Source organism: Neofelis nebulosa, chromosome 17 (genome assembly GCF_028018385.1).
Source record: "Neofelis nebulosa isolate mNeoNeb1 chromosome 17, mNeoNeb1.pri, whole genome shotgun sequence".
Classification (NCBI taxonomy): domain Eukaryota; kingdom Metazoa; phylum Chordata; class Mammalia; order Carnivora; family Felidae; genus Neofelis; species Neofelis nebulosa.
The window spans coordinates 49,049,399-49,068,966 of NC_080798.1; the positions used below are offsets into that span (position 1 = coordinate 49,049,399).

Below are 19,568 nucleotides of genomic sequence, written 5' to 3' on the forward strand. Positions count from 1 at the left end.
GCCACATGTAAATCAGCCACTGACTACAGATGTTCACTGACCTCCCTACCACGTAACCAAGAGTAAGCCATCTGGCCCTCACCTGTTAATTTTTTTGGATAAGGTTTGACTTCAGCAGCAGAGACGGTTCTTCTGAGCTCTTGATATAGCCCTTGAATGTATTTTAAAGGTACAATAAACAAAATATTCACACACAATATCCCATATGCAAATGAGCAAGTAGATGACTCAGGCAAACACATGTCATTTCTACTTTAAATAGAAACAGAATTCATAAATATTTTTTTAAAAATTGAAAGCCAAGTTGATCACATCTGAAGAATGCTCCCAACATTTCTGGCTTCCCACTGATGAGAAACTCAAGAGAGGCTGCATCACGGGAGCAACACACATTCTGGTGACCAGCACTCTCCCCATGAGAGAAGTGAACTCCAACAGCCTTTCCCAGCCACAGCAGTCTTGCTAGCAATACGTTCAAAAAAACCAAGAAAAGCAACATTCCAGCCATAGTCCAATTTGAACCCCCTCCCCCCAAGGAATGCTATTCTTGGCAAGAGATCTTCCAAAGGAAACAACATCTGCAGAACCCCTACCCGTGAGGTCAGGGAAAGATGAGGCAGCTGAAAACTTTTCAGTCTTTCTTAGACTCAAGTTGCAGGGACTTAACAGAGCAGCAAGATGAGAGTGATCCTAGTACCTAAGGGCAAATGCCTCAGGGTCTTGACATTATCCCTTCGGAACTACATGGCAGACTCTGATGTATTTTGCAAGGCTACACACAGAGGTCTCCATTTACCTGGCTGCTCAGTTAAATCAAAAGAGTTCATTAGCCCCCCCTTAATACCTACATAGATGGGATTTGTAATTTAGCCTCATCCCATCACCAAGTATTTATTAAACGCATTTTGTACATTCTGGAGCAACAGCTATGAACTAGACAAAATTCCTGAGCTCAACATATTCAAGCCTAATTCCTTGTGCCTGTGATCCAGAAATTATGCTTGCAGACAACAAGCAAATTTATGGATAGGCAAAGGAAACTCAATGGTGACAACTCCTGGATATAACACCTAACCCACAAGCAACAAAACAAAAAATAAGTGAGACTACATCAAATTAAAAAGCATCTGCACAGAAAGAAAAAATCAACAAAGTAAAAAGACAACCAAAAGGATGGGAAAAATTATTTGCAAACCATGTTATCTACATAAGGGGTTAGCATCCAAAATATATAAAGAACTCATACAACTCAACAGCAAACAAATAATCCAATTAAAGCACGGGCAAAAAGACACATGCACCCCTACTGTTTACTGCAGCATTATTTACAGTAACCAAGATACAGATGCAAGCCAAACATCCATTAACAAACGAATGATAAAGATGTGGTATATGTATACTATGGAATATTACTCAGCCATAAACAAGAATTAAATCTTGCCATTTGCAACAATGTGGATAGACCTAGAGAGTATAATGCTAAGTGAAATAAGTCAATCAGAGAAAGGCAAATACCATGACTTCATTCACATGTAAGAAACAACAAACAAAGAAAAAAAAAGAGACCAAAAAAACAGACTCTTAAATACAGAGAATAACTGGTGGTTGCCAGAGGGGAGGGGAATAGGAGGGTGGGTGATAAAAAGAGATAAAAAGAGGATCAAGAGTACACTTATCTTGACAAGCACTGAATAATGTATAGAATTTCTGAATCATTATGTTGTACACCTGACACTAATAACACTATATATTAATCATACTTCAATTTTTAAAAATGGGCAAAGGAACTTAAAAGACATTTCCCAATGTAGATATATTATGGATAGACTGCCAACAGACACATGAAGAGATGCTCAACATCACTAGTCATTAGGGAAATGCCTATCAAAACTACAGTGAGGTATCACCTCAAGCCTGTTAAAATGGCCATCATCAAAAAGACAAGATAACAAATGCCAGAAAGAATGTAGAGAAAAGGAAACCTTTGTGTGCTGTTGGTAGGATTGTAAACTGGTACAGCCACTATGGAAAACAGTATGGAGAATCCTCAGAAAATTGAAAATAGACCTGCCCTATGATCCAGCAATTCCACTTCTGGGAATACATCCAAAGGAAACGAAAACACTAAGTCAAAAAGGTATCCGCACCCATATGTTCACAGTAGTGTTATTTACAACAGCCAAGACATGGAAACAACAATCAATGGATAAATGAATAAGAAGTTGTGGTAGATCAACAAATGGGTGTTGATCCATGCAAAAGAATGAAAATGGACCACTTTCTTACACCATACACAAAAATAAACTCAAAATGCATTAAAGATCTAAATGTGAGACCTGAAACCATAACAATCCCCAAAGAGAGCACGGGCAGTAATGTCTGTGACATTGGCCATACCAACATTTTTCTAGAGATTATCTCCTCAGGCAAGAGAAACAAAAGCAAAAATAAATTATTGGGACTACATCAAAATAAAAAGCTTCTGCACAGCAAAGGAAACAATCTACATAACTAAAAGGGAACCTACTGAATGGGAGAAGATATTTACAAACGACATATTCAGTAAGAGATTAGTATCCAAGGGGCGCCTGGGTGGCTCAGTTGGTAAACCCTCTGCCTTTGGCTCAGGTCACAATCTCACAGCTTGTGAGTTCGAACGCTGCATCGAGCTCTGTGCTGACAGCTCAGAGCCTGGAGCCTGCTTCCGATTCTATGTCTCTCTCTCTGCCCCTCCCCTGCTCGTGCTATCTCTCTCTGAAAAATAAACAAACATTAAAAAAAAAAAAATGCAATCTTGCCATTTGCAACAACACGGATGCAAGAGAGTATAATGCTAAGCAAAATTAAGTCAGTGAGAGAAATACAAATACCGTTATCATCTCACTCATCTGTGGAACTTAACAAATGAGTGAAGGAAAAAAAGAGACAAATTAAGAAATAGATTCATAACTATAGAGAACTGAGGGTTACCAGAGGGGAGGGGGTGGAAGGATGGGTGAAAGAAGTGAAAGGATTACAAGTTGTACACTTATGGTGATGAATACTGAGTAATGTATACACTTGTGGAATCACTGTGTCGGACATTTGAAATTAATGTAACACTGGGAAATAAAAAACAAAAAATAAAAGAAGTTGTGGTACATACGTACATAATGGAGTATTAGTCATTAAAAAAAAGACACAAGGAAATCTTGCCATTTGTGACATGGATGGACCTTAAGGGCAATATTCTAAGTGAAATAAGACAGAAGAATACTGTATGATCTCACATGTAGAGTCTAAAAAAAAAAAACATCAAACTCCTAAAAAGAGATGAGATCTGAAGTTGAAGTGGAGGAGTGGCAGTGGCACTGGAACAAGGTGGTCGAGAGATAGAAAGTTCCAGGTATAAGAGGAAATAAGTATTAGAAATGTAATGTAGGACTAGTTAACACTGCTATGTGATATATATTTTTGCTGCTTTTCATTGTATCTCTATGAGATGAGACGATGAATGTAATTGTTTCACAATGTATGTAAGTCAAACCATTATGCTGTACACTTTCAACTTATACAGTAATGATTATACCTCAATAAACTGGAGGGATTAAAAAAAAATCTTTCCAGCTGTTAGAATCCTGGCAGAGAAATCAAGTCCAGAGAAGGCCCCTCAGTTATAGAACTGAAATGTTATCTACATAGCCCTCAAAACTCTATCTCATCCAGCACCCATTTAGCTACAACAGAGAGTGTGAGAGTCAACAGACATATCAAAAGCACAGCAGTGTAAGGAGGAAAGAAAACACCACAGCGTGTGTATGGGGTGGGGGAATTAAGACTACAGTCTGTGGTTATTCGGTGACTCCTAAAGGAAAATGAAAGACTTTACTGTCTTCCTGACCTACGCCCCAGATGTTAAGAGCTCATGTTTGGCTCAATAAGCACCCACAATATGCTGGGCTGGGTGCTGAGTATTTTAGATAAATGCTCTCATTTTATTCTCACGTCAACCCTGTTTATCTCCATGTTATGGGTAAGATGCCAACCTGCCTGACCAATGTCATAGATCTATCTAATCAGAGAGGCAAATACTTGACTGAATTCAGGCCTGTGAGTTCGTGTCTAGACTTGCCCAGGAATATACAATGAGTGGCCTAAGGGATGATCTTCATGATTAAGAACATTTAAGAAAAAAATAATACAAACAAAATTTGTACTCCCAGGAGACACAAAGTCACTTTGCCTTTTTGGTAAGTGCGAGGATTCTTAGGAACCATGATCCTGTCTCAAGTAAGGTTGAGTAACACAGTAAGGGACTTCCATGCAGCTTGTATGACCTCTCTCCCTTTACTTTCTACAGCTGGGGTAATCAAGGCTCATAAGTTTTAAATGGTTTGCCCAAAATTCACTCAGCTGTTTTCTGCCCAAGCCAGATCAGACATGTCACCTGATTCTAGTTCTCTAGTTATACTATAAACACATTTTGACTGATTATTTCCTTATTAGGCTATCAAGTTCAACTGAGCAGGCCCTGTACTTACTGTTTCTTTCTTTCACATCTAAGAATGTGTTTCTACACATTTCTTACTGTGCTTATTATCAGTACAATGCTCAAAATGTTAGCTCATTGTGTGCTGTCATCTACCAGTTAACCTTTTGCAAAACGCACCCACATTTCTGTGACAATCCCAGTGACTTTGTATCATTTTCCCTAGACTCTGGGTTATAGACAAAAGGGAAAGGACAGAATCTCTTAATATGAAACCTTTGCCTGGTTCACCTGTAGCTCTCTAGTGGGGCAAAAATCAGATGACCATTCATCCCCAGCTGTGGTAAAAGATCTAAAATTAAGATTCATATTATCTACTATAAAATCAAAAGAGCTTCCAAATGGCCCAAATGCAAGTTTCCTTCCCAGCTCTGCTCTTATGGGTAAGACTAAGCTAAACAACCCTTCTTATCAAAGGACCAGACACAGTTCCTGCTCCTCTCTGGGCAGCAGGTTTCAGTTCACCAGAGTCTATGGATTTACTCAAACAAGCCAATCACATCTTCCCAAAGGAACCAGAAGGCACCCCACCTTCTTGATACTAAAAAGCCCATCTCCCTCCCAAAGCCCCCAATTGTTTACCTGGTTGTTGAGTGGAACCCCCATGTGACTTTGCATGGCATGCAGTGTCCTTATGCCATTGGCTGTGATTATATAGCTAATGAACTACTGTCTATGTCATTAGCAACCCAAGACAATTCGCAATTCTACAGAGATCTTTTCCTCTCTTACATATAAACCCTCTATGACTACAGGAAGTACTTCAGAAAAGAAACGGAATAGGCTGCTACCCAAACATCTTTGCCAAGTTTCCCAGACTACTGCATGTATCATACAATCTGACAGACTAAACAGAATGGCTTTGGGTAGGGGCCACAGGAAAAATGAGCCCTGGAACTAGGTCATAAAAATGTAATTCAAAAGTATTGTCTTCTGTTATGTGAATCAGTGAGATAACTGACAAAGTGTTGTTTAGGGATTCAATTCCTGGCAAAATCTGGATCTCTACTGACCACTCTAAAACTTAGTCATACTTAGAGAGTTTCCAGGGACAGCATCAGGAACTCTCTGCACTGGATTGTGGGCTGCTCAGAGTCAAAGATTTTATCTAATCACCTTGATTTGATTCTAACCCAGTGCTAGCCACAGAGAATCCGTTCATGGAAGTGGCTGAGCACATGCACATGAATGAGTGTTTTACTCTGTGAAATACTGGGAACAGCAGCGAGCTTGGGTCATTCCAGGTTCAACGAAGCTGGAAGACTACCTGGACGATTAGAGCTGGTTTCCCAGGTGTAGGTTGTAACATTTGACACTAGCACATTTGCAGTTGACTAGCTACCAGTGCTGCCTCTTCATACTCCAAAGGCCTGCCACAGCTTGCCTAAGATGACTGCTGCAGATAGTACCCACCCCTCCCTTGTCATTATCCATGAGCCTTTAAATAGAGACCACATATACTGACTTTGTTCCCATGGGCAGGTTAGATCTGGGTTCTTCTGTACTTACTGATCCTTCCTAGGATTCATAAGGCAAACGATCATTTCAGGAGCTGTAGAAGTAAAGGGAGCATCTGTTAAGAGACTACCCAGCTGGAATGCATGCTGAATCCTTCACTCTTAAGACCTCAAAGTAGGAAAAAGCTAAAACAGGGGAGAAGAGGGGCACCTGGGTGGCTCAGTCAGTTAAATGTCTGACTCTTGATTTCAGCTCATACTGATCTCACAGTTCATGGGACAGAGCCCCAAGTCAGGCTCTGCACTGATAGTGCTGATAGCGCAGAGCCTGCTTAGGATTCTGTCTCCCTCTCTTAGCCCCTCCCTACCGTGCACAGGCATACCTTTTCTCTCTAAAAATAAACACTAAAAAAATAAAATAAAACACCAGAGAAGAAATTAGCCACCCTTCCTCAATATTCAATGGGAAGAGGTGTGGCTGACCCCATGTTTATTATTAAGCCCAAGTTTCATCTGCATAGCAGAAAGAACTACAGGAAGCCAAAAAACTACCACAAAGCCAGGAGTGAGGCCACAGGGAGCCAGAAGGACAAGCAGGTAGCTGGAAAGAAGGAGGATACTCCATTCTTCCTGCTCCAACTCAGGTTTAAATCTCCCACCTAAATTCTCACCCCCAGAAAAGACACATGGACTCCAGCCACCTTAAAAACTACATTGTATTTCTGGTTAGATTTCAGAGTGGCAGAACTCAGGAGTTATACTATATTCAACCTGGTCCCCACCTCAGCTTGCCTGCCTTCCCCACATCTCTCCCCCACCTCCCACCCACAAAGATAACATTGTACAAAACTATATTTACAGGAAAACTGGTTAAAAACTAAGGGTGTGTACAAAAGTAGACAAGAGAGCCAGAAATTTCAGTGCAGGGAAAGCTTGGGGGAATCGCCAACATCTTATTACACACCAGAACCTGGGGGCAATGTATTACGTACTAGGCAAAAAGAAGCATAGCAAATTTCAGTGCCAATTTTAGGGGGAACCAGTCACTCCAGGGAAAGAGTGGATACGAAAGACATACTAGCTTTAATATTACAAAGTCTTAATTAACCAGCCACCCTTCTGCCACATGGGTTCAGAGCCAGGTGGTAGGGGAAACAAAACAGAGTCTCTGACACAAGCCCCACAGGGAAAGGGCTCAGAAGGCATAACGGGTCCGGATGTCCTCAAGCTTCTTGGACACCTCAGGTGGGGTTCGGTCCAGTTCTTCAGAGACATTCTTCTGTTTGTTGGGCTCCATGGAGTTGAACTGCTCACAGAGGTCTCCGTCTATCACATTCTAAGACATAGAAAAGTAAGGAATAAAAAGGTTAGACGCTCACGGAAAGGGACATATGCTAGAGCACCTGCAAGGAAAGCTTTTATTCTCTCTGATATCTGAACCATTTACAGAGCCAGGAATGCTATTTTAGGTTCATCCTCAGTAGCCTGTGTTCAGATTAGCAAAACTGGGTGAAGGCTTTTCTCTGGCTGTGGTCTGCCCCAGGGGAAGAGGTCCCTGAATATCACTAGCCATTCCTTTCCCCCATTACTGCCTCCATCAATCCACCCCTTTAATTCAGGACTGCTCTGATTTTTAAAAGACAGAGGTCCACAGAAAAGACAAGTTAAATGGGCTAAAGATCCCCCTTTTCAACTCAGATTTCCAACAAGACCCCCAGGTTCTGGTGTGTAGTAAGGTTAAGACCTTACCTTAACAGGGAAGTAATAGGAACGAAAGCTGAGGTGGTCTCGCCCACAGAGAGGGGGATGCTCAGACCGTAGGTGCATTTCCACATGTTGGAAGAAGTCATGGTCCTGGTGGAAGAAACAAAGAATCTGTCACTAAAAGAAAAAAGTGATTTCAACTACTAGTCTATGGTTTCCAGAAGCAAAATGAACAGACAAGCCATTGATTTTTTTTTTACCACACAGATATTAACTACTTGCTAACAAATTGCTTAATTTGTTAACAAATTGCTTTGTTTGTTAACAAATTGCTCCTTTGACAATCACAGGTTTTCCTGCTACAAGATAGAGAAAACATGAAAGAAACCCCACCTGTATTTACAGAACACAAGAGAACACCGTATGTAAAGAGTGATTTGTGAAGTCAGATTCCTGATCCCAGCTTCTTTAGCTGGAATGACATAAATCCAATTTAGCCAATCCCAGAGTTGACTCGAGGAGGCAGATTAAATGCACAGTACTCATCATCCATCATTCCTACTCTTGTGGGGTTTGGTTCTGGGGCTTTGGCCTCTGACTAATGCTATATCCACATCAGAACTGAACCAAACCCAGGTACAGTATGAAAACAAATGGCTTTTCCCACAGGGGTGGGAGGGGGATATCAGGATTCTTATCTTCCTAGGCACATCTGTCACTTTATAAAATTTCCAGAACATGCCTAGTTGCAAGTGGGGACATAAGATTTGTCCTCTTAGGCTGATTTAGCACCAAGAAACAACCTTGCCAAAGCAAAGGCCAGAAGAGTGTGGGAGATTTTACCTCATGGGATGTGAATGGGACAAGGATGCCAATTCCTCCTGACAAGGTGGTATAGACAAGCGATTCTGAGCCTCCGGGAATCAGTGTGGTCTTCTGTAATGACAGCACTGTCTCACCTACATGGTAGTTCATGATCACCTCTGCCTGCAAGTCAAAAACAGACTAGTAACTATGTGTGCCCTCACAACCTGTTCTAGATTACCAAGAGAAAGGAGTGCCTCCAAAGGGCAGATTTCATCTTCTTTTAAATCCAAAACTCACTAACACTTAAAAATATTTCAGAATATTAACATTTACTTGAGATTAATGTCCCCACCAACATGCTAAAGTTAGATCATTTCTGATAAAACAATTAGAGTGAAAAAAGTTTTTGTTAAATTATCAAGTTTACATAAAAAAACCCACAGAAAATTATTAAAAAGCAACAATCATTAGACTTGCCTTCTAAAATAGATCTAAGAAGTCCAGAGATGCTTTACTACAGAAATACATGCCTATAGGAGAAAAGTAAAGAACCCAGAACATCTCAGAGAGAAGCTGATTCCTAAAGGGAGTGACCCTATTTAACAATTTTTTCCAAGAAACTCATTATGCTCCACTCAACTGCTAAAATGTCTTGGAAAAAAATCTTATTTCTACAGTCATAAAAATAGAATGTTGACTTGGTCATTTTACATCAAACCTAGCATCTGTCCATCACAGGCCATAAAAGGACTTTCATACACAGGAGAGTACTCAGCAGAATCATGTGCGCTGTGGATAAGTGACTAAAAACTGTTCCCTCAGTGAGGGCCATGGGGAATGTACTATGCAGGCTGGCTCCCGTCCTTCCGAGCCCCTTCTGTAATCCTACCTTCTGAGAGGCCCCGTTGAGCAAGCCCCGGTCCCACAGGGCTTTGTTTCCTGTGGGATCCTCATCCACTTCATCATTGGTGTTAGGTGGGAGCCTTACCTACAAGGAAGTGACACAAGTCAGAGGACTGGGTCCTACACTTACTCACCTGAATCACCAAGCAATGTTTGCCCCAGATCCTTGAAAGCAAGCCTGGGACACCAACTTTGGCATAGGCCTGAGCTGGTTTCCTGCACCTAGTGTCTGAGTGAGAAACTCAAGAGTATCAAGCCCTAAGCAAAAGCAAACCAAAGGCCATAGGACATAAATAAGAAAAGTGACACTGGGCTTAAAAAGAGAAGCCGGAGCCTGGGTAACTCAGTCGGTTAAGCTTCTGACTTCGGCTCAGATCATGATCTCACATTTCGTGAGTTCAAGCCCTGCATCAGGCTCTCTGCTGTCAGTGCGTTCCTGTTTGGGATCCTCACTCTTCTTCTCTCTCTGCCCCTCCCCCAAGCGCATGTGCTGGCTCTCTCTCAAAAATAAACAAACATTAAAAAAGAGAGAGAGAGGGGCGCCTGGGTGGCTCAGTCAGTTAAGCGGCCGAGTTCGGCTCAGGTCATGATCTCGCGGTCCATGAGTTTGAGTCCCGCATCAGGCTCTGTGCTGACAGCTCAGAGCCTGGAGCCTGTTTCAGATTCTGTGTCTCCCTCTCTCTGACCCTCCCCCGTTCATGCTCTGTCTCTGTCTCAAAAATAAACGTTAAAAAAAAAAAAATTTTTTTTTTTAAAAAGAGAGGCCAAAATTCTGATAAAAGTAAAAATATATATTACTCATTAGTTCAAATGAAACCTATCACTATTAAATTATGTTCCAGGGGTTCCTGGATGGCTTAGCCAGTTAAGTATCTGACTCTTGATTTTGGCTCGGGTCATGATCTCACAGTTCCCGAATTTGAGCCTCACACTGGGTTCTGTGCTGACAGTGCGCAGCCTGCTTGGGATTCTCTCTCTCCCTCTCTGCTCCTCCCCTACTCGTGCTCGCTCGCTCTCTCTCAAAAAAAAAAAAAAACCCTAAACATTAAAAAAAATCATATTCCAATGAAGATGAAGAAGGTGAACTGGTAGATGGTGGAGGGATGGAGGAGGGGAGGTTCTAAATGACAAGAATGGGGCGGCTGCCTAACTCAGTCAGTAGAGTGTGTGTAACTCTTGATTTGGGGGTTGTGAGTTTGACCCCCACGTTGAGTGCAGTAATTACTTTAAAAAAAAAACTTTAAAAATAAGTAAAATTTAAAAAAATTAAAAAATGATAAGAAAGCTTACATAACAGTCTCATTTTTAGAGGCAGCCTTAGTAGGATTGAATTTTATACTCATTTTTACTTTCCATATTAGAAATCACAGTCCTGGGTCCCAGCTTTTCCACACATCAATGTAAGCCAAGTGAACATCAACTCACCACACAAATGTTGCCAAACTTATCTGCCCCAGCCACAGTGTCATAGTCCAGAAGGCTAGCCGTAGTGACCCATCGTGGGTAAGTATCATCAGCAAAAATGATGAGCTGGTTCTCATTACGCTTGTATCGAACCCAGATGAAACTTTCTTGGACGTCAGACACAATTACCCTGTGTCCAATAGTCTGGATCCCAGAGATGTAATTGGCAATATGCTGGGAAAAACACGGACAGCAATAGGAGTAACCTTGAGGTTCAGAACACACAGAAAGTCCAGCTGCTCCTGCCTTCAACACATACAGGGCCTAGAGAATAGTCGTCAGCAAAAAATTGCTAAAAGACAGGAAAAAAACTACTGGTTTTAATATAGAGGAAATATATGCCCAGTTCTCAGAGTTAAATACCTTATAGAAGCAAGCAGGACAGAATCCTTATAGAAGCAAGCAGGACAGAATCTGGTTCTTTATGTGAAGAAATCAAGAAAGCCACCTAACTGCTCTCGTTCTCCAGGCTCAAAGGCCTCATTCTTAGGCTGAAATTGGGGAACTACAAGGTCCTAATAAAGAGACGTGATTTTAAGTTGCTGTCCACCATCCTGCCAATGTTTCCTTCTTCCACACTAGCTACATCTGAAGCCCTCCACCAGCATATTTACCTTGTTCTCACACTTTCGGAGTAACTTCTTCTTCCCCAAGTCATAGACTCGCAGAAGCTTCCCCACACCAATCAACACCCTCCCCTGGAATGGGGCAATGGCAGCAGGGACCTCTTCCACTGGAGTCTGTGAGAAGAAAAGCAGGTAATGCAGCTATCAGAACACCAGTCATACGCTGGCCCCACCCTCTCTAACCTAAAATATCTTTACAGGCATCTGTCAGGAAGACAATGAGTGATCATCTTTTGCTCATCAGAGAAATAAATCACACATACAACAGTTTCTACGAAACAGAGTGTTTGGGTAAATAGGTCCCATACACTGCACATCACTCAGCAAATCAATCAGTGCCACAGGTGGAAGGAAGCCCTCAGGCCTGAGGAATGCTATCTCTGAGCCCATGCTAATTCAAATGGTGCTATTAACTAACAGTGAAGACTCAATACTGGAGAAGTGATTGCTGCTTGTGGACGGATTGGAATGGAGTGCTAGTGACAAGGGAGACACAATGAGTTTAGCACCAAGACAACTCCATGAAGTAACTGTTTCTTAGAGGATACTTCCCTGTGGAAGGGCTGAAGGAGAGGAGATACATAAATGTACTGTGTGAAAGAACAGGAATTTTTTCCCTTAACTTAAAAATTGTGGCTAAGTCAGATGAATGTCCGACTTTGGCTCAGATGATGATCTCACAGTTCCTAATTCAAGCTCCACAACAGGCTCTGTGCTAGCAGGTCAAAGCCTGGAGCCTCTTTCAGATTCTGTGTCTCCCTCTCTCTCTCTGCCCCTTTCCCACTTGTATGCATGCATTCTCTCTCAAAAATAAACTTTAAAAAAAATAAAATTTGTGATTAAAACACACATAAAATTTACCACTTTAATCATTTTCAAGCATACAGTTCAGCGACATCAAACATATTCACAGTGTTGTGCAACCAAAACCACCATCCATCCCCAGAACTTCTCTGCATGTTAAATATTAACTCTTGAGAGAATATTAATTCTTTAGAACTGCTGGATTTTGGTAACAAATTGCTGCCTGCTTAGTAAAACTAGTAAACGAGGGGCCAATTCAGTGTGCATCTATTTCACCACTGTGGATGGTTAGCACATAGGCTTCCGGTGGGACACCCAGGCAATGGAGCTTCACTGGAGCATGAAAACCCCAGCATTTTCTGTGTGCCACCAACAGATGGAACACCATCAATGAGCTGGTTCCCAAAATGGTCACCAGAAGACCTGACCCACAACTTAAGCAAAAGTGGGAGAGTCTAGTAGGACCTAAGATCCAGGCTGGTTCCTACCTTGTGCAAAAACTCCAATTTTTCCCCATTGTTCACAAGCTTGTAGGTATAGACAAAGCCCCCTGCTACAGACCGGGGATTGAGTATCAGGTCTTTGGCCACGCCCACCAACACATACCAATCATCACCAGTATTGGAGAACCTACAAACAGCCACACTGTATACAGAGAAAGAAGCAGGAATCAAGCATTAGTTATAGGCCAGAAAATTCCCATAAGAGCCCCCAAAACCCTGGAGCTGATGTCCTGAGCTCCTTACCTAAAAGCAGCCTCATTCTGTTCTAGCTGGACAAGGTCTAGTGTGTTCCCTTGAATAGGATTCATGACTCGGATCACAGAGGCCCACTGCCCATTGCCAGCCTTAGGAGCTCCAAAAATGGATTCAGGGAGGTTTTCATTCAGGAACGCTGCTGCCATCTCTGCAGCAAGCTCCCGCTCGTCCTCCCCTGCTGCTTCTACCATTTCCTAAATCAAAAACAAAACAAACGAAAATAAAAACAAGGAAGACTTGGTGTGTTCAGAAGTGGGTGCTGGGTGAGAAGTGGTCAAGTAGCAAAAACACCTCCAAAGAGAGTTCATATTATATACAGTAGCAAAGTCTGTAGGCCAAAACCAGATTTCCCAAAACAAAGATTAAAGGGAAAGGTGTATACACAAGGGGAGGAGGGAAAACCACTAAAGGGGAAATCAGGTACTTCTTTTTTTTAATACCAAAAAAACTGAACATCAACTGACAAATAACCAACAAATGGTCTGAGATACATAAAATGAAAACACAATTCTTCCACCTACCCCATCTAACTTCCCATGCTAATAAGACTACTATTTGTCTCCTCTCTTCCAGGCCAGATACAGTTCTACATGGTTGGATCTATTTGTTTTTTGCTGGGAAATGATTTCTGGAAAGAAGAAGTGTTGCGGAAAATATGAAAGCTGTCTCCTTTGGGCTCAAATCCAGGAAACACATACAGAGACTGTTTAGGAAGCTCAAAGACTGAACAACTATGTTCTAAGACAGAAAGCTGAGGGGTGCCTGGGTGGCGCAGTCAGTTAAGCGTCCGACTTCAGCCAGGTCACGATCTCGCGGTCCGTGAGTTCGAGCCCGCGTCAGGCTCTGGGCTGATGGCTCGGAGCCTGGAGCCTGCTTCCGATTCTGTGTCTCCCTCTCTCTCTCTGACCCTCCCCCGTTCATGCTCTCTCTCTGTTCCAAAAATTAAAAAAAAAAAAAAAAAAAAAAAAGTTGAAAAAAAGAAAAAAAGAAAAAAAAAAAAAAGAAAGCAAGCTGAGTACTAAATAAACCCAGGTCAGTATATTAGTTCCAAGTCACAAGAAAACCTCTAAAACTAAGGATTCTGGCAAAGGGCTCTACTTAAAGGACCTGACAAGAGCCTGGATCTTTAGAATATAATAAAAAATTACATAAGTTTCAACTTTTCAACAAAATTTCAGTGCCTTTTAATTGAACCCTAAAAGTCAAGTCTCATTACCTCTGCCATCTGTTGCTTTCTCTGAGCTTTTGTAGCTTCTGTGTAGGCATTGTGGTCTGTCTCAATGATGATAAGGTTGTTACTCTCTGGGTGAATGACAAATTTCCTGGGTGTATACTGCAATGGAAAGGCTACCTGATTGAAGACAGCACCTAGCTTCTCCAGTGCTAAAATCCTATGGGGAGAAAGGCAGGGAATTAATAGATTATTCATTCAGGAACTAGAAAATGATGTCAAAATAGTCCATGAGCAGTCACAGCAAATGCATCAACCCCTCAAGCTCTAATGCTGGCAGTAAGAAGCATGCCTTCTAATATAGAAGATTCTGCACAATAGACAAATCCTAGAAGGGACTTCCACTCCAGGAACAGCCAGCAACTATTCATGGTGACTCTGGTTTTCACCGTTGAAACCCACATTAGAACCTTCAAAGGAGGGGCACCTGGGTGGCTCAGTCAGTTAAGCCTCTGACTTCAGCTCAGGCCAAGATCTCAGGGTTGTGGGTTCGAGCCCCACATCGGGCTCTGTACTGACAGCTCAGAGCCTGAAGCATACTTTGATTTCTGTCTCCCTCTCTCCCTCTGCCCTTCCCTAGCTCACTGTCTCTCTCAAAAATAAATAAACATTAAAAAAGAGAGATAAAACACCATGCAGGTAAGGCAATTCTGCTGAAATAGAAGGTATATATGTGTGTGGAGGTTAGAGAGAGAGTGAACAATGACTGAAAAGATCTTGAAAGCTACTGCATAGATCTGGGAGTTCACCTGGTAAGTTATCCACGTGGTAAGTTATAGCCTCTTGATAGAGTTGCTCTTATGATGAGCCAATACTTACAACCAGGACATGAACATGGGTGGCAGCAAAAGACCAAAAAAGAAAAAAACAAACCCAAAACTTGAGACAGTCAAAACAATATAGATAGTGCACACTCTAACATACTCAGCATAAATAGGAGTCTGTCAACTTACAAAAGGCCTAAAGAATTTATACTGAGGTTAAAACTGAACATGTAACACTGCAAATAAGAAAGAATGAGAAAAAGATATCAGAGATTCAATTCCTGCCTGCTCTAAAACTAATCCAATGGCGCTGCCCTGGAAAACAAGACTCTTAAATCTTAAGAAAAGTGAACTGTACTGATCAGTATATTAAAACTTGGCCGTGAAAATCTCAACAGAAGCTAAAACTTCAGACACTGAAACTTGGCTACCAATACTTCATTAAAATCCTGAGCCAAATGAAGGTTTCGGTTCCAACACCCTAGTCCCACGGTGAAGAGTCGGCTCACTGCCACCAAGTCATCGCTTCATCACTTTTGCCAACACTCTAGCAGAACCAGAATCCCAGCCATTGGCAGAACTTCCCAGTGGGCTTGCAATGTGGAACTCTCACCTCAGGGTATTGGTGGAGATGGCAACAATGCCCTCGGGACACTGTTCAGAGGCGAAGCCAGACGCAAATTCCAGGGTCTCATAAGACAAGGGGGTGAGATGGAAACGAGACTGGTAAGAATAGCTCAACCACGAGCGGCTAGACATGGCCAACACCTGAGGAAAGAAAAACACCTCCAATAAGCTTGGGATAAACACAAACTTGGAATGCTAACCGAACTCCAAACTCCGTACCTGTAACTTTCAGTCTGCAAAATATCCCAACGAATTTTGGAAACCTAAAAGGCTACCTTAAGATTAAAAAGAGTCCTGGAGAAGAGGCAGTATGGATGGCTTACTATCTGCTCAAAGCATGAGCTACTATCTGTTATGACCTAATCACTCAATCTCTTTACATTTCCACATGTGTAAAATGCGAATACTATCATAAGGCTGGACAGTTGCAAGAATGACATGCTATTGCACCTAATGCTGACTTCAAGTCAAGAACTAGCATAGCACCCAGCAATAGTAACATTCTTAGATACAAAGGACACAATGTTTCCCAATCTCTTTCACATTACTTGGTAAACCCTGGTATTGGTATAAGGTTGCTTGTGGAAAAAGGTACCCCAGATGGGAGGTTTCTAGCTACCTCTCAATCACCTCCATTTGCCCAGCCTGAGGGCTGAACAGATCCATATCCTAACCTATCCACAACCAAAACAGCTCAATGCCATGGAAAGCTCTGGATGAAGGGATCCACAACTTCCTACATGAAAGAAACTTACAAGAGGGAGCTAATGTCAAACTAACTATATATGGGTGAATTAATGATAGCAAAACTTACACCAAGGGAACTTTTCTCAGCTGATGCCACTAACGTCTAAACATGCTGCCTGCCCACTTTCATTACTTACTGCCTCTTGGCCTTGCATCCGGACACGAAAGAGTTTCACAGGACGAGACCCCAGGTACCTAGTGCGGGTGTCAGACAGATCCCCAGTGACGGGGTCCAGGACAGTTCTCAGCAGCACACCATTCTAATAAAAAAGGGAGTGGGTGAAACTTATCCATAATGGAAGATCCCTCCCTTGGCGACTTCACAAAATATGTAAGTTCAGAATAGATGGAAGGAAATGACTTGCTGGTTTAAAGAATATCCTAATGATCAGCCAGCCACATGCTCATTCAAGTAGTTACTGAACATTTACTAAATGAAAAGCACTTATTTTTCACTGTATATCCTTTCAAATTCTTTTGCCATGTATGTTAAACTATTCTTTTTTAAAGTTTATTTGTTTTGAGAGAGACAGAGTGAGTGCAATGGGGGAAGGGGTAGAGAAAGAGGGAGAATCTCAAGCAGGCTCTGTAAACTCACAAACTGTGTTTGCCTGGGCTCGTCCCTGAGCTGGGTTCTGCCTGTGATAGCATGAAGCCTGCTTGGGATTCTCTCTCCATCTCTCTCTCCCCCTCCCCTACTCATGCATGTTCGCTCCCTAAAAACAGACATTAAAAAAAAAAGACTCTTAAGAGAATTGGCTAATTCAGGGCTGGGGCAAAAATATTCAAAGTGTATATACAGCACTCTGTTATGCCAGAAGGAAGGCCCCAAAGAGAATGGAGTCATATTCAAACGACAAAAAAACCTAACTTCAAAAGGGAACTTCTACTCATCTAAAAAGAGGCAAGTTAGTATCCACAAATGAAAAATACAATAGTTTAAAGCACAAATATATAAAAATCTGCAAGTTCAGGTTATCCAAAAAAACTAAAAATAAAAAATAATAAAAAATTACTTCATTAGTCCCCACTGGAGACTACTCTGGCACCAATTCCTTACTGTAAAAACAGATAAACAAAGGGGAAAAAACAAAGTACTTATCCTTTCCCTCTACAAACTGTATTTTGGGATAGGCAAATTTCCTCTTTGGAGAAAAGTTCCAGCTAATAAAATGAAGAATGAAATAGGAAATTGTCATTTCCCAGTCCCTAATGACATAATGAATCTAGGCAATGTGCCATCAATGACTGTTATTAGGTAAAAGGTTGATGAGAAGATAATGTGTCCTTAAGTATAAGATACAAAATATCAGGGGGTGCCTGGGTGGCTCAGTCAGTTAAGAGTCTGACTCTTGATTTCAGTTCAGGACATTGAGCCCTGCATCGGGCTCTGGGCTGACAGCTCAGAGCCTGGAGCCTACTTTGGATTCTGTGTCTCCCTTTCTCTCTGTTTGCACTCTCTCTCTCTCAAAAATAAATATACATCGGGGCACCTGGGTTACTCAGTCGGTTAAGCATCCCACTTCAGCTCAGGTTATGATCTCACAGTTCATGAGTTCGAGCCCCACATCGGGCTCTGTGCTGACAGTGCAGAGCCTGGAGCGTGCTTCAGATTCTGTGCCTCCCTCTCTTTCTGACCCTCCCCCACTCATTCTCTTTCTCTCTCTCTCAAAAAATAAACATTAAAAAATTAAACAAACAAACATAGGGGCATCTGTGGTGACTGGTTGAGTGTCTAACTTCAGCTCAGGCCATGATCTCACAGCTCGTGAACTCAAACCCTGCATCGGGGTCTCTGCTTTCGGCATACAGCCCACTTCAGATCCTCCATCTCCCTCCTCTCTGCCCCTCCACTGCTTGTGTTCATTCTCTCTCTCTCACATAAACGTTAAAAAAAATTAAACCTTTAAAAAATTCAAAAAATAAAAATACCAGATTTCAAAGACTTTGTTAAAAAAGAGAGAACAAAGTTATCTTAATTTTTATACAGATAACAAATTGAAATGACATTTTAAACAAAAATGTTTAAATAAAACATTACAGTTAACTTCATCTGTTCCTTTTTCATGGCTACAGGAATATTTAAGTTACATGGGGCTTATGTTATATTTTTAATGGACAGCATGCTCTAGATCCACCCTCTAGTCTATAGGAATTACAGAGAATAGAACAGTAACATTAAACACACAAGAAAGGACTCTGCCAAATCCAAAAGGCAGAAATTCTTCAAAACAAATGATCTGGTTTCTTTAAAAAAAAAAAAAAAAAAGGTGTAGGACAATTTTTCTTTAAGTTATTATTTATTTATTTTGAAAGAGAGAGAGAGAGAGAGAGAGAGAGCAGGGGAGGGGCAGAGAGAGAGGGAGAGAGAGAATCCCAAGCCTGCTTGGGAATCCCAAGCACTGCTGTCAGTGCAGAGCCTGATGCAAGGGTTGAACTCATCAACCACGAGAACATGACCTGAGCTGAAATCAAAAGGCACATACTTAACCAACTGAGCCACACAGACACCCCTAGGGTAGGACAGTTATTAAAAGAAACAAAGGGGGAGGCAGCGCCTGAGCGACCCCTCTCCCATTCACGCTCTCTTAAAAATAAACAAGACATTAAACAAATAAATAACAATAAAAATAAAAGAAACAAAGGGATAGGTCATGCAAATGCAAACTGTGGATAGCTTTATGCAGATCCTAAGTAGAACCAAAGGTAAAAGCATTTTTGGAAAAAACAAAACCAACACAAACCAAGAAACACCAGAACACGAATAAGGTATCAGATATTAAAGAACTGTTAAGTTGTATTCAGCATGATAATAAAATTGAGGCCTAAAAAGAAAACAACCCACACATCTGTTAGAGCTACAGTCTCAAATAGTGAAACTTACGATTGCAAATAACTTGTAGTGTTAATATAATATAATATAATATAATATAATATAATATAATATAATATAATACAGTATAATATAGCTTATTTTTTTAGGCCTGACTTGTTCTAATTAGAGAGGAGAGAAGTGGAACACAGACCAGCACCACTCACTTTTCATGAGGTGGTAAAATGAAACCACAGGCACAGCAAATGCCCATATAGAACAAGGAGTGCATAAAAGCTAAAGAAGGCCTGACCCCAATGTGAGCCTCAGATCTCT

The 19,568-nt window shown here is 41.5% G+C and overlaps 1 protein-coding gene across 2 annotated transcripts in view; it reads right to left on the bottom strand.

Annotated features, from left to right (window-relative positions):
* Positions 1-7,049: 7,049 nt before the first annotated feature.
* Positions 7,050-19,568, bottom strand: part of SF3B3 (splicing factor 3b subunit 3) — a 47,737-nt gene continuing 35,218 nt past the window's right edge. For both annotated transcript variants that reach the window (XM_058708532.1, XM_058708533.1), the window contains exons 16-26: positions 16,558-16,680; positions 15,660-15,814; positions 14,268-14,442; positions 13,040-13,245; positions 12,782-12,938; positions 11,478-11,603; positions 10,825-11,037; positions 9,386-9,484; positions 8,533-8,676; positions 7,735-7,839; positions 7,050-7,321 (exon numbers count right to left, since the gene is read on the bottom strand). In XM_058708532.1, the coding sequence (XP_058564515.1) occupies positions 7,181-7,321; positions 7,735-7,839; positions 8,533-8,676; positions 9,386-9,484; positions 10,825-11,037; positions 11,478-11,603; positions 12,782-12,938; positions 13,040-13,245; positions 14,268-14,442; positions 15,660-15,814; positions 16,558-16,680 (1,644 nt within the window). In that variant the 3' untranslated portion in view covers positions 7,050-7,180. The remainder of the gene's footprint in view (positions 7,322-7,734; positions 7,840-8,532; positions 8,677-9,385; positions 9,485-10,824; positions 11,038-11,477; positions 11,604-12,781; positions 12,939-13,039; positions 13,246-14,267; positions 14,443-15,659; positions 15,815-16,557; positions 16,681-19,568) is intronic.